The 15,461-nt window shown below is 42.3% G+C and overlaps 1 protein-coding gene across 1 annotated transcript in view; it reads left to right on the top strand.

Annotated features, from left to right (window-relative positions):
- Positions 1-1,667: 1,667 nt before the first annotated feature.
- Positions 1,668-15,461, top strand: part of LOC135208652 (wolframin-like) — a gene marked incomplete in the record, with an annotated part of 30,751 nt that continues 16,957 nt past the window's right edge. Inside the window, 4 exon segments of the mRNA XM_064241050.1 lie at positions 1,668-1,901; positions 3,458-3,565; positions 3,941-4,057; positions 10,840-10,936. Of these exon segments, the coding sequence (XP_064097120.1) occupies positions 1,817-1,901; positions 3,458-3,565; positions 3,941-4,057; positions 10,840-10,936 (407 nt within the window).

The raw sequence follows: 15,461 nt of genomic DNA, 5'->3' as shown, positions 1-15,461 counted from the left end.
AGGAACGGTAGGTGTAGGGTTTTCAATAGTAGTAGTAATATTGTATGTATTCTCTATAACGTTCTGCTGTCCTGTTTCACTTTGCCTGTGCTTCTTCGTTTCCTGTGGCTTAATATATTTCTTGCAAATCATTCGAATAATTTTTAACTTATTCTCTACACAAACCTAGAATGACCGAGTATGAAAGACCTTATCTCTATGGCATCATAGCGTTTCCTTGAAGATTCACAATTTTCAAAACTACGTTCACGTCTGGGCATTTAGATGTTAATAGTATTTTGAAACTATTAATAATTCATGTCTCGTTCTTTTTGCTACGATTTATAAATTCTCATATTTCTTTGGATTTTGTGGACGTTTCCAGGAAGTTATGGTACCGGTGGGCATCTGAAGATACTGACATAGTGACATGTGAACCTAAATATCGCTTGATGAGAGCGTCACGTACAACATTGATAAAAAAAAAAATCTTCGAAATTACATCATGGTCATTCAAACTATTTTTCCTTCTCCCAGTATAAATACCATACCTGTACTGCATTAGCCATAAACTCCCAGTAGAAAAGTGTATAGAAAGGAGCTCGATAATATGTATGAAGTAATAGTAACATTTCATTGATAATATATAATGAAATACGTATACAATTCTTATATCTATATCAATAATCAATACAACTATTTTAAATGTTACTTCTATTCAAATATCTTGTTTGCTTTATTTTTTCTTTTACATGTGGCCATTTTATATCCTTAAAATCTCGCTATGCAATGAACATCGTTAACTCCCATGATTATATGGTGCACACCTTCTTAGAAAAGACAAAAAGAAACATGGCTGTTCTAAAGTAAAAGCTTAAATTCCTAGGAAAGCATGAGGAATTACTAAGTAACCCTACCCCCATGGTGTGCTCATGCTGGGAGTTTCGTATTACAATGTCTGGTTCCATGGGCTGCTCTATGAAGAAGAGCCCGTGTTGGCATATAAAACCAGCTAAATCTTAAACAACACCTCTGGCTATCAATTCAGGAAGCACATTAAGGGAATCCTTGTAGTAAAGTGTATACAAGGACAATAGTCTTGCTGATAAGGAGGCATAGTATCCTTTCTCGCAGCTGTAAAATCAAGCTTTACATTGATCTGGGATTTCAGAATAATAAACTAGTAGACTATGTTGTAATTCCCTTTCAATTTAGCATAATTAATATCAGGATGGTTGTGTATATGTCATCATCGCAACAAAATACATACGCGATGATTCATAATGATGGTAGCGCGCACCTGCAGGAATCAACTTGAAAGTTGCCCCTCCCACGCATAGTGAAAATGTTACCAATTTTACTTATATTGTAGTTTTATTGTCCTGGAAAATTGATATCCACAATGAAACATGAAACTAGTGTGATTAAGACTGAGAAATTTCTTGCAAACGACATCTGAGAGAGACTTGTGGTTAATTGAGCTGAGCCATGAGATGGGAAATTGGAATCAAATTTCCGCATGAAACAGGGATCAACGTGAGCCGTAATTGTCATAAGAAATCGGCACTTTTGGGTTGCAGGTAATACTCACGGTACTTTTTAGTAGCCTCGTGTTAGGTTAAAGGCAAAAATTGGATTAGTTGTAATTTATAATAATTTAATCAATAATTGCTCTTTGGAAACTTTACCAAAAGTAGGGGTGCCCACTCACCTTTGTTTACCTTTTCGGGAGCAGGCGGGTTAGACAGTTAATTCGACTGGTGACGGCAGGTTTATTGACCTTGTGCCTTTTTAATTTAGTGAGTATTTAATAGTAACCGTGAGGAAAGAGGACATCATGTCTGCTACATTACCTGCGGAGCCGACAATACCATTAGATACGGGAAAGAAGACTTCCTCGAGACGACAATGGAGTGTACAAGGTGGTTATCCATAAACTGGTTTGGCCTCTTGTCCGAATTACCTATGCTTGCTACCTAAAGTTAAACCTTTTTTAATGTTTGCCTTAAACCCAAATCTATAAAATATTACTACAAGGAGTAGGCTGCTGAAATAAGCTGGCCTGTACGTGGTGCTAGTTAGGCCTAAATTTAGTCTGGTGAGGCTTAACTTACCTAGGTAGGCGAGAGGGAAGGAAAGTGCTAATTTTAACACCTCACTAAACTTAAGTTTCTTGCTAAACGTGATTTTTATGCATTTTGTACTATTATTGTTGTTTTATAAGCATTATTTTACCATTATTGCTGTTCTCACCTTTTCTCTTTCCTACTAACTACCTAGGCCCCAGGACCTTTATCCTATAGGTAGGTAGTAAATAGCTACTGTACTATAGGTAGCTAGTAGGTACTACTACCTAGTAGCCTATGTAAGCTACCAATGCAACAATTTTAGGGGAGTGGTGACTCCAGAGGGGATACCTGGATTTTGGGTGAAGATAAAAGTAATAGGTAGGCTAATCAATGAATTATACTAACAAGAATGGTAAAAGATGTATGGCAAGTCATAAGATCCTATAATCAGTCAAAATCTATGTATACCTAGTTCTCATGGAGAGACTTGGGTAAGCCCTAACAGTTGACAAACAGATATACTAGTTTAGGCTAATGAAGAATGAAGATGTGACAAAGTCACATTAAGTTTCCAAAGTAAGGGTAGTTTAAATTTCCAAGTTAGGGAATTTAAAATGGTTTCTAACCTGACACACAGGCCATAATCAAGGTAGCCTATAGCTAGGCTATGTACTCGGGAATTAAGCACCATACAACATACAGTAAAATACAGAGAAGCATCGTTACCTAACCTAACCAAGTGCAGCTGGCCTAGAGTGCTGTCCTAATTTTGTCTTTAATTTTACTGCCCTTTAACATTTCAATGTTAACGTTTATGTGGATTTAATTGGTCTTTAGTTTCTAAATAGAATGTTTTGTAAAAATAAATAAAGGAGCCAAGAATTCTTAACACAAAGCTGGGGCCATCAGTCATTTTACAAATTTATTGTAGCCTTATGTTAGTTTTTTGTGACAAAGTCAAGGTTTTTCATGTTCAATAAAAGTGATGTGTTGATTGTCAAGTGAAATTGCAATGAGTTAAGTTATTAGTGGTTGAATGGTGTAAAACTTATAAGGCTAGAATTCTTTTATAAGTCTTTGTTTCCCCCAAGAAGACAGGGCAATGTATGTATTGTTTTTATGAATAGGATAGCATGGCTAGGGGATTTCTCAGGTAAAGTTTGATGTGAGCAACATCAAGCAGAGTTCCCTGTTTCCTCTTGAAAGTATTGTTTTGCACAAACATTCATTTGACATTCAACACATTAAGCATGTAATAATCCAAGTTGCCATGACCAGAAAGAATAATGTTTCTTCATTTATTTAATGATTAACTTCATTAGTTAAAGCTCTTCCTAGCTTATATTTTTTATCACCTTGTTTTCAACAAGATTTTATTTGAAAGTAATATTTTGTCTCCTTTCTTACAGGAGGCCCAAGAGGTTTGCTACGGAGAATGCGAAGTCAGTTAGCAGAGGATGGATGTCCAGAATCTCAGTTAGTGATGGGCCGAACTTTATTACAGCAGTTAGGGGATGGTTGGTTTTATTGTTTTTAGTTGTTATCTTCATTTAGTTCCTGTTAAGAAAGTGTGGATTTATAGATAAGTAAAATTTAAGTGTCTTGCTACATATTTATTTTCTTTCAGATTATGTATATGATGTGTAAATGTAGCTAAGTCATCAACTTACCTTCCTTGCTCATATACAAAAAAAATATGGTTATTTGATAATTTAGAAATTACTGTGATAGCAGTTTTTTGTAATTGCTTTTATTAAAGATTTTGTTCGTTCAGCATTAATCTTTGGAGAAATTCCAAAACTATTTTCAAGGGGAAGCATTAGCTTTTTCATTTTGAGAACAATGAGAGTCAAAAGTATATGAAGATCTTTAACTATTCAATTGTTTAACAGATGCAGAAACTGAGGATGAAGACGCAAGATTAGCTGTGTTCTGGCTCAACCAATCATCCCTACAGGGTAATAAAGAAGCCACAGAACTTCTACAGGATTGCCTCAGTAAAAATGTTGGTAAGTCATTGTTTACAGTGAAAATGGCATAGCATTTTCTGGGTTCGACCTGTGTCTGCTGGTGAAAAATCCCTGTAGCTCATTTTTCAAGTATAAATATATCCTAAATATACCAGAGAAAAAGCTTGCATGGTATGCTGAAGTTACTACCCTCAGCACGAGCACCCCAAGGGGTGTCGGCATAAGTAAAGGGGCGTAGTGGAAGCCACTATTCACAAATCCTCTGCCACTTAGAAGATTCCCTCTCCTAAACCCCTCTACGGTGGGAGCCGTTACAAGCGCCACCCACCTTACCTTCCACTCTGTGGGGATGGGTTTAGAGACCACCGCTCCTCAGGCGGCGGAGTCTGGTTTCGATCTAGAAGCCTTCACTAGCCTTCTGTTATCGAAGGTTAGTGGAGTGATAGACCAGAGGCTTGAGGCGATACGCCTTGCCTCAGTCCCAGACACCTCCGGCCAGGCGTTTACGTCTCTGACCAAGAGGATCAAGCCTGTAGAGGATATGCTCACCGGACTCCTCCACTCTGGGACTTCCGACGCTATCCATGATGGTGCCGGATGCGTCCAAGCTTCCTCCTTTTGATAAGGAAAATCCATGGAGGCTGGCGCTGCATGGCCCGTTCTTGGACGGAAAGCTGACAATTGAAGGGTGCGGAACCCGGCCGATCAAGGATTTTGAATTATTTCCTCCAGGCCTCCAATTTCCATTCCCCGGATTCGTAAGACTGGCAAAACATGCACTAGTCCGGGTCGATAAAGTCCCGAAGGAGACGGTAATCTTCCCGAGGGAACAAGCACAAGCCACTTGGGTCTGCACCCTGTCCGAATGGGGTTGCGTTAACACAAGCATAAGGGCAGCTTTACGATGTTTGTGACCCCGGACGGGATTCCATCACCATGCACGTCTAAGGTGGGGGAATTAACGCTGCAAGCTGCGGCGGAGGATAAACCTCTACCAGCACTGAGAGAGACGAAGGCTACCTCCCTTCTCTTGCCCACCGGATTGGACTTTTGGAAGGACGCTCCGGCGACGTTTACTACAGGTAAACTCAACCCGGACTGCGCCTCCGACCTGTTTTCTGAGAAATTGCCCAGGATTCCAGACCACCTAGTGAAGACGGAATTTGAAGCAAAGACCAGACTGGCAAGATCTATCAACTCCGTCACTGCGGCGGAGTTGATAGCATCCACCTATATTGAGGAGCAGGTATTCAGAGTCCTGACTAAGGCGCTCTTGCAGACGTTTCAGTCAGACCTGTACGATTTTGCCGTTGCGAGACGGGCTTGTAGGAAGCACGTCTTAGCGGGTGCCTCCATAAAACATGAGCCCAATAGGCTCATTAAGTCTTCAATCTGGGGAGAGAACCTTTTCCTGAAAGAGGAAGTTACTAACATTCTCCAAAAAGTATCCAGAGCCAACCAGAGTCTTCGGGTTCGTTGGGTCTCCCCTTCAAATGACAGTTTGAGGGGCCCGGACACCAAGTCAGAACCAAGGAGGCAAGGAGGTATAATCCTTACCAAGGCTCACGTCCACAGGCAATAGTGGAAGCAGTGCCAGTTTCCCAGGTCGGAAAACCATCCACTTGTAAGGCGCACCCCCAACAGCAGTTTGTCCTAGTGCAAACTCCGTCGGCCCCACAGCCGTCTACCTCTTCAGCCATAGTGACCTCCCCGGTCTTTAACCCTACCTATGAAGCGAGATCTCTTTCGCTCCTATAGCAGACATGCCGGAAGTAGCCGGACCAGAGGTGGACCCCGGCTACAAGGCGGATCAAGAGGTAGAGGCTTCCGTGGAGGCAGAGGCACCAGACCTGCACCCAACCAGTGAGAGTCCGCAGGTAGGAAGGAGGGAGGTTGTATCTATTCCGGGACTGATGGACCTTCAGTCCATGGGCCCAGGGGTATAGTCTCGAAAGGCGTGGGGTGGAGTTGGGAGAAAGGGCCTCCTCCACTAGTCAGTTTTTATCAGAAGCCTACAGCGGACCTTATAGACTATACCAAAGACCTCCTCCAGAAGAAGGCCATAAAGAAAGTGGGGCGCATAAAATTCCAAGGACGTCTGTTCAGTGTCCCGAAAAAGGACTCAGGCAAAAGAAGAGTGATTCTGGACTTGTCCCGTCTCAACTCGTACATTCGCTGCGACAAGTTCCGCATGCTGACCATCTCGCAGGTACGGACCTTACTTCCCCGTGGGGCCGTCACCACCTCTATTGATCTTACAGACGCTTACTATCATGTTCCGATAGCAAGGAACTTCTCTCCGTACCTAGGCTTCAAACTAGGAAAGCAGGCTTACTCATTCAGTCATGCCGTTCGGGCTCAACATTGCACCCAGAATATTCACCAAACTAGGAGAGATGATAGTTCAAGTACTAAGAACGAGAGGCATTTTATTAGTATCCTACCTAGACGACTGGCTCATTTGGGCAGCCAGTGTCGAAGAATGCCACAAGTCAGCATTCAAGGTGATGGAATTTCTGGAAACCCTGGGATTCCAGATAAACAGGGAGAAATCCAGGCTCACCCCAGCTTCTCGTTTCCAGTGGCTGGGAATCCAATGGGACCTTAACAGACACGAGCTATCTCTCCCACCCAAGAAGGCAAAAGAAATAGCAAAAGCCACGAAGCAGTTTCTAAAAAACAAGAAAGCTCGGCGGGTCCAAGAAAGGATTCTAGGTTCGCTGCAGTTTGCGTCCGTGACGGATGTCCTGTTAAAGGCCAGATTGAAGGATATCAATCGAATCTGGAGAACAAGAGCCAATATCAAACTCAGAGACAAGGTCTCGGTGATTCCGCCTATTCTGACAAAGAGGCTCCGTCCATGGACGGAACGCCGGAACCTGACCAAGTCAGTACCTCTACAATTCCCTCCGCCGTCTCTAACTATCCACACGGACGCATCTCTAAGTGGATGGGGAGGGTATTCCCAGCACAAGAAGGTACAAGGAACATGGTCGGAAACATTCCGCCAGTTCCATATCAACATCCTGGAAGCAATGGCAGTGTTCTTGACCCAGAAACGTCTGTCTCCGGCCAAGAAGAAGCATATAAGACTAGTCTCAGACAGTCTAGTAGTAGTCCACTGCATAAACAGAGGAGGCTCCAGGTTAAGCAAATTGGATCACGTATTGCTGGCGATTTCTTACAGGCAGAAAAGAATCAGTGGCACCTGTCAGCAGTTCACCTAGCAGGAGTAAGAAATGTTATCGCCGACTCACTGTCCAGGACAACTCCACTGGAATCGGAGTGGTCACTGGACGTGGATTTGTTCCGGTGGATTGGCAATCAAATTCAGGGTCTTCAAGAAGACCTGTTTGCCATGGAAGCCAACCACAAACTACCCTGCTATGTGGCTCCCAACCTAGACCCTCTAGCTTTCGCCACGGATGCAATGTCCTTAGAGTGGAACAACTGGCAGAAAATCTACCTATTTTTGCACCAGTGAATCTTCTGATGAAGGTCTTGCACAAACTGAGATCCTTCACAGGCCAAGTAGCTTTAGTGGCACCTGACTGGTCAAAAAGCAACTGGTATCCACTTCTTCTAGAACTGAATCCCAGCCCCAAACGGATCCCCCGTCCGGAACTGACGCAGGTAGTACAAACCCAGACTGTGTCAGCTTCCTCAAGAATTCTGAGTGCCCTAACTTTATGGACTTCATGAAGTTTGCGGCTCAGAAGGACGCTAGTATTGATCCTTTAAACATCCTATTCATTGAATCAGATAAGAGAGATTCAACGGTCAAACAATACGATTCAGCAGTTAAAAAGTCAGCCAATTTTCTAAAGGATTTGGATGCCCATGAGATGACCACAAATTTGGCAATCTCATTTTTTAGATCTCTTTTTGAGAAAGGTCTAGCCACCAATACCATTACTACGGTAAAAATCAGCATTACGAAAGATTTTCCAGATAGGTTTTAATATTAACCTATCAGATGCGTACTTCTCTTCGATTCCAAGAGCATGCGCTCGCTTGAGACCAACAGACCGCCCCCAGACGGTCTCTTGGTTCTTGAATGATGTCCTTTAAACTTGCCTCAGACTCTAACAATGAGTCATGCCCATATTTAACCCTTCTTAGGAAGACCTTATTTTTAATGGCCCTGGCCTCAGGCGCCAGAATATTTGAAGTCTCGGCTCTCTCCAGAAATCCAGGCCATATTGAATTCCTCCCGTCAGGTGAAGTCCTGCTATCACCTGATCTGCAATTTCTGGCTGAGAACGAGGACCCACAGAACAAGTGGACTCCTTGGAAAATTCCCCCTCTCATGCAGGATGCATCATTGTGTCTGGTCAATACTCTGAAATCCTTCCTAGCCAGGACTTCCCAAAAGACTTCAGGCCCTCTGTTTATTAGAGAGAAAGGTGGGACAATTTCTCTGAAAGGTATTAGACAGCAAATACTATACAGTGGTACTTCGAGCTACAAAATTAATCCGTTCCGAGGCGGCCTTTGTATCATGAGTTTTTCGTATCTTGGAACACATTTTACATGTAAAATGGCTAATCCGTTCCAAGCCCTCCAAAAACACCCCATTAAATTTCATAATAAGCTAAATTGACCTATAAACAATGAAATACTACAACAATTTGGACCATTCAATACGTAAATTAAGAATAAAAATGCAAAACCTGTAAATAAAGAGTATATATGTGTACAAGAAATATTATTACTGTAACGTAAAATGTGGAAGCTTACCTTTCGAGTGAGGCTATCTCCTTACGAAACACATTAACAAAACTGTAACACTTAACTTACAAAAATCAACAAATTAACATTTTTTTTTTCTTTTTTTTTATTTTTAACTTTTTTTTTTTACTTTTACGTAGGATTTTTTTTTTTTTTTTTTTTTACAGAATTTCAACTTCATCACCACTTTCAACGTTCTGTTTTTCATCACTTGGTTCTTCCTTTTTGCTTTCAACTTTCTGTTTTTTATCACTTGGTTCTTCCTTTTTGCTTACTCCTGCTAATGCTGAAGGCCTCTTTAAAAAATAACAATCCAAGGAAGATTGCTTCTGCCTACTTTTCACAATGTTCCTGAAACGACTCAGGCAAACGTCATCGAACTGCAAAAGCATATGACCTGTGTGAGCCTTTTCGTGGTGTCTTTTTTCGAGAAACGATAAAGTAGCACAACGAAATCACTAACACGAATTTACGTTAACAAACGAAATCGTATATGTGAACGAACGTATTCCGCATGCGTACGATAACACTGGTGAGAAGCAATGGCTGAAGAAGAACGCTGCTACGTACTAGTACGTAGATGCATGATGGGAGGGATGCTGCCCAATAGGAGAGAAGGATCTCATGGCTTGGCTACCATCAGGAACCAATGGGAGAGCAGGAGGATGGTGGCGAGTCTACTAGTACTAAGATGGCGGCTCGAGTTTCAAAATTGTTATCAGGGCAAATCTCGGACTTTCAGAAACCTTTCGTATCTTGAAAACTTTTCGTATGTAGAGCAGTAAAATTTTTCGCATTGGCTTTCGTATCTCGAGGTACTACTGTACTTTATTAAACAAGCCAATCCGGATTCAGTCCCACATGTCCATGACATCCGAGCAGTGGCTACCTCTATTAACTTCTTTCAAAACATGAACTTTGAGGACCTGAAGAAGTATACGGGTTGGAAATCTCCAGCAGTATTTAAACGCCACTATCTCAAAAACATAGAGGCCCTTAAATTCTCAACAGTGGCGGCGGGAAGTATAGTCTCCCCTGAATAATTGTGTCTTATAAACTCCCTTCCTAGCCCTTCTGTTATTCTTTCCCTAATACTCTCTCCTTCCTGCCTGACTTGCTTGTGTTCCCCACCAACCTCTCTCTTCCGGGCCGGGCTGGGCCTTGGCCATCCCGCCATTGGAACATGTATAGTATATTATTGTGATATTAGTCGTGAAACCATATTGGTTTTACGTACCATCTGTACATACCCGTCCAGTTGGCTCGAATACCATGATGTACATTATCAATTATCAGTTTCTTGTGATTATTACTCTTAAGTCATAGTTTAAGCCCTAGTTTAAGTAGTATATAAGTTTACTTTTGCATTAATCTTAGACATTAAATTTAATTTCAATGAACCTTAGGTTTCATTAACCTCCATTTATACACTGGTTTGGTATCTATTTAGCTTGGATGGAATTCTCTTTTATGTTTTCACCGGCAGACACAGGTCGAACCCAGAAAAGGGATTTTGACGAAGGAAAAATCTATTTCTGGGGGAGGACCTGTGTCGTCCGGTGAACCCGGCCCTTCTTTCGCCTTTCCTTTCTCCCACCCTTGGCCAATCCAAGCCTGGAGGTCTATTCCAGGAATGAGGAACACACGTGGGTATTAGTAGTAGTAGCGAGTGGAAGGTAAGGTGGGTGGCGCTTGTAACGGCTCCCACCGTAGAGGGGTTTTGGAGAGGGAATCTTCTAAGTGGCAGAGGATCTGTGAATAGTGGCTTCCACTACGCCCCTTTACTTATACCGACACCCCTTGGGGTGCTTGCGCTGAGGGTAGTAACTTCAGCATACCATGCTAGCTTTTTCTTTGGTATATTTAGGATATATTTATACTTGAAAAATGAGCTACAGGGATTTTTCACCGGGCGACACAGGTCCTCCCACAGAAATAGATTTTTCCTTCGTCAAAATCCCTTTTGTAAGCTAAAAATAGTGTTAGAAGGATATTGAGTTCAGTAATTGTTCTTAGCAAAAATATCCAATTATTATTAAACATTATTGTGAAAGGGACAAAGTAAGATCTTTGATGTTTTATTTTTTCAGGGATCTGTGAGCATAATTACAAAGAAATTAGAGAGTGCCTTGCAATGGATCTGCAAGAAAAGTTGGCAAGAAGAGCAGCTCATTTACTCTTTTGTAGGTATGTAAATTTCATATCCATTGTAAATGGTGATAAGTTTCTGTTTGCTTCAACAAAAGTGTCTTAAGGAATCCTTGAATTTTTTAGGCGTAGTGGTTTTAGTAAAATAATTCATGCATAATTTGGTCAGAAAGTTTGAGTGCCCCTAATGAATTTTCAAATGTTAAAGGAAAAGTAATGCAAGCCTCATAAAAATCTGAATTAACATTGAAGGAAGAATTATCCAGATATTGATGAGAGTTAGGCCATTGAAGATATTAGGGAGATAAGAATAGCAGGTCTTAAGTAATTTTACGAGACTGGAGGTCATAGGAAAGAAATTGTTGAAAATGGCTTTAGGTTTACAGTACTACAGCAGGACAGTAGGGTATAGTAACTAGTATTGAATTTATTTTGTGACTTCTATATTTAATACCATTATTTCCTTTTGAAATTTGGCATTTTCATAAATATTTTTATAGAAAAAAGTGGAAAATTAAGTTGAGTGTATGAGTACAGTAGTAAAACAGGAACTTGATTCATTTGAGTTCTAGTAAATTTTATGAAGGTTATCTAATTTTTTCGTAGGATATCTCATTGAAATAGATTTGCACTTCGTATGATAGAATGACTAGATAGTTGATATATTAGAAAAATTTTGATTTATCTTCATGTATTGAAAGATCATTCTCTCTCAGTAGGATTAAAGCCAAATTGACTTTCACCTTCCATACTTAGTTTGAGGATTCCATCTTTCTAGAACTGTAGACATTCTTGTTCAAATTAAGAATTGTAACTTGAATAGAGATAGCTGTCTTATTAACTAAGAGAGATGCTTTTGTATCCTGCATTTGTGTATACATTACCATATCCACTTGTGGTACTCTATCAATTCTTGGGTGATTCAGGGTTTCTTCTGCGGTCATTGTTCTTTTGTCGACCGCTTGCGACCTATGCTGTTTAATTTTTTTTTACACAATGAGTTTAAGGATAAACAGTCTGTTCCTGCTATTTGCTTCAAATATTCAAATATTGTAGATCAGGTTCCTCACTGGAAAGGTATTTTTTTTTTCAATCAAAGGTCTTATCATGGCCTTTGATTATTTCATTGAGTCTTTCCCCACCAGTTTTCTAGCAATATTCAAAATCATCTTGAATTATAAGTTAAAAATGGAATACCATTCAAAGTACTTTCCTTATCCCATAATAACTTTATCCAAAAATATATACAGTACTATAGTTGATTCATTTAAGGTAGATTCTTGTGCCTACGAGACGTTTGTTTGGTGGCTTCTGATTGGCTGGTAACGGGAGGTAGGCCGCTCGCTCAGTGTCATTATTTTCGTCTGTGACATAGAAAACTAGCATTATGTTTATTTTTTATTGTAGTGTCTTACCGAACAATTATAGAGCCGTGATTTCCACTAGCGGCAGGATACTAAATTCAAATTTAGCGCGTCGGCGTCGCCAACACTGGTGGTGATGACGTCATCTCCTCCACACTCGCGGGAGAACCAGGTACAACTGCCCAGGTGAATCCAATTCTTTTCCTGCCGGCGTCCGGAGTGAACATCGGTGGTCGGTGCGGTTGGATAACTTTGCTTCGCTTTTTCTTGTGGATTTGATCTTCGGAATTGGTGAAGTACTCTTTTTTGGCGTTGTTGTTATTTTGCTTTTTATTTAGGCGTTGCCATGTCGGATTCTAGTCCGTCGGGAGTTAGGTTTTGCATCTCAGGATGTAAAACTAGATTATCCAAGCTAGAGTATGATTCTCACACTAAATGTGTTAAGTGTAGGGGACAGGTTTGTTCAGCAGATCGAACATGTAACGAGTGTAGTGATTGGACTGATTCTCAATGGAAGTTTTTTAGTTCATACTCGGAGAAATTAGCTAAAGACAGAATTAGAAAAGCAGCGCTTAGGGAAAGTAGACTTAGCTCTGCTTCGTCTTGCGATGCATCTGTTCCTTCTGTTTCTCCTCAAATTGTTATGTCTCCTTTAACTACACCTCCTATTCTCCTACTAATCCCACTTCTCCGGCTTCCCGTGTAGTTTCTTCCGACACCATTGCCAGTCTGGAATCGAGGTTAGATCAGAAATTTTCGGTACTGAGCGAATACGGGGTTTTGCAACTTGGTAATTCAGTTAAGACGTTTTTGGAGAAAGCCGGCGGCCTCAGGTAAGAGTGTGTTTGAGGGTGCGTCTGTCCTGTCCTGACACGTCTCCTATACAAAGGTCACTGTCCAGCTCCCCGCACCGGGGAGAAGACATACCGGAAGTCCAAGGGAGTCGATCGGGATTTGCCCACAGAAGGCGCCTCCCTGCTTGTTGAGCCTGTTGCGCCTCAACATGGCTCGGTTAGCGTTGGAAAGGGTGTTGCGGTCAGACGCCTTTCAAATGATTCAAGCGATTCGTCTCCGGTCGCACGGCGCTCTTGGCGAGATTCGCCCGTTTCGCGTCCCTTAAAGAGGCGTTCAGGCGCCGATTCTTCGCCTCCTCCAGTCAAGCGGTATAAGGAGCCTGAGAGTAGGGTTGCGCCTCGACCGTTAGCGGCTCGTTCGTCGCCTCAATCTGTGCCTTTTTCGGCTCCATCTAGCCTAGTAGAGATTGTGGTTTTTTATTTTAGCGCTGTAGCTAGCAGTTCTAAGGGTGTTTTCGTTTAGGCGCTTTTTCGTCTGTTACGCCTGATGCGCCTGTTTCGCCTCGAATTTCGGCGGCTCCGAGCGAGGCGCAAGTAGTTTTTTTTCCGCCTCCTGCATGACATTTAGGCTCTTCCAAGCCTACGTTAAACTGTTTTGATTCGTCTCTGGCGCCTTTGCGCAAGCAGTTAGAGATGTTAACCAACTGGATGAATGAGTCCAAGGGTGGTTCGAAACCTTTCAGATCCGGTTGTAGTTACCGTTCTACTTCTTCGGCGGTATCGGAGAATGAAGAAGAAGTAGAGGAGGAGGATTCACATCACCTCTCGTGTTATTCACGTCTCCTTAGATTTCTTCTGGTATCTTATCCAGATTATTTTGAGAAAGCGGCTCCGCGCTCCCCAACTTCGACTTTTTTGATGAGGAGGAAAACTTCAGACCCTCTCCTCCCAAAACTTGTTCTATCTAAAGCGGTTAGACATTCGTTTGAAAAGAGACGGAGAAATGGATGTCTATGAAAAGAGACTTAGGGAGAAGGCTCTTTTTGCTTACCCTCCCTCTAAGTTGCTTCGTAAGAGGTATAGGTTTTTATGTAACTGGGGAAGCTCCTTCTCTGGGAGTTTCTGCCTCCTCCCAGGGAGACTTCTCCAGTTTAATCGACTCCTCTAGAATCTGCTTTCGCCGCAGCGAAAGTTTGCTTTACAGCGCCTGAGTTGGACCACGTTGTAAAGAATCAATTTAAACTTTTGGAAGTCTTAGCTTCCTTGATTGGACTATTGGCGCTTTAGCGGCAAGATCGAAGACTGTCCTTCTCTTCAGGAGGATTAGCGGAGGATTGGATTGGTGTTCTGTCCTGTGCGGACAAATCCATTAGGGATGGATGTGATGAGTTAGCTCGCTCATCGCCTTGGTACCTTAAGAAAAGGCAACTTTGGTGCTCCTTTGCTTCTAAAGGGTTACGTCCCAACAGAAGTCTGCTCTCTTGTTTGCTCCTTTTTGTGAAAGATAACCTTTTTCCAGACGAGTAGTGTTGTCAATTTCGTCTGCGCTAGATAAGAAATCTACTTCGGATTTACTGGCACAGTCTACTAAGAGACCTAAAGCTCCTGTGGAGACTGTTCCTTCGGTTTCTCCTCTGGCCCAAGCGCCTTTTCGAGGGAGAAAACCCCCCAAAGCGCTTCTTTCTTCGGCCGAAATCGAAATTTGCGACCCTCAGTCTAAGGCCTCGGCCAAGGTTAACAAACCTTCCAAATGAAAGCTCGGTTCTTCATGCACCAGTGGGAGCCAGGCTGGCTCGTTTGGGAGGAATGGGAAAACAGAGGAGCAGAAGCCTGGGTAGTGCAAGTACTCAAGTTCGGCTATCGTTATTCCTCTCGTTTCACCTCCCTCGCTCTCACCTTGCCAATTCCATTCCAGGCATACTCTACCGGGCTCAGACAAATTTCTGGCGCTAGCCCGCAGAAGTGGAAGCGCTTGTTCTCAAAGAAGCGATAGAACAGATAGAAGGGGATTTCCTCCAGGCTTTTACAATCGCCTTTTTGTAGTTCCCAAGTCATCAGGGGGCTGGAGGCCGGTTTTGGATGTGAGCGCCCTGAACTTGCATGTCCAGAAAACAAAATTTCATATGGAGACCACTCGGTCGGTTCTGGAGTCCATCAGACAGGGGGATTGGATGGTCTCTCTGACATGCAAGAACGCTTATTTTCACATTCCGATACATCGCGAATCTCGGAAGTACCTGAGGTTCATGTTCGAAGGCAAGGTGTTTCAGTTTTCGGGCGCTTTGCTTCGGACTAGCGACCGCTCCTCAAGTTTTCACCAGGGTTCTATCCCCGATAGGAAGCTGGCTACACATATTAGGAGTAAGAATCTCCCTCTATCTGGACGATTGGCTTCTCCGGTCGGAA

The sequence above is a fragment of the Macrobrachium nipponense genome, chromosome 35, assembly GCF_015104395.2.
Source record: "Macrobrachium nipponense isolate FS-2020 chromosome 35, ASM1510439v2, whole genome shotgun sequence".
Classification (NCBI taxonomy): domain Eukaryota; kingdom Metazoa; phylum Arthropoda; class Malacostraca; order Decapoda; family Palaemonidae; genus Macrobrachium; species Macrobrachium nipponense.
This window is presented reverse-complemented; position numbering and strand designations above follow the sequence as displayed.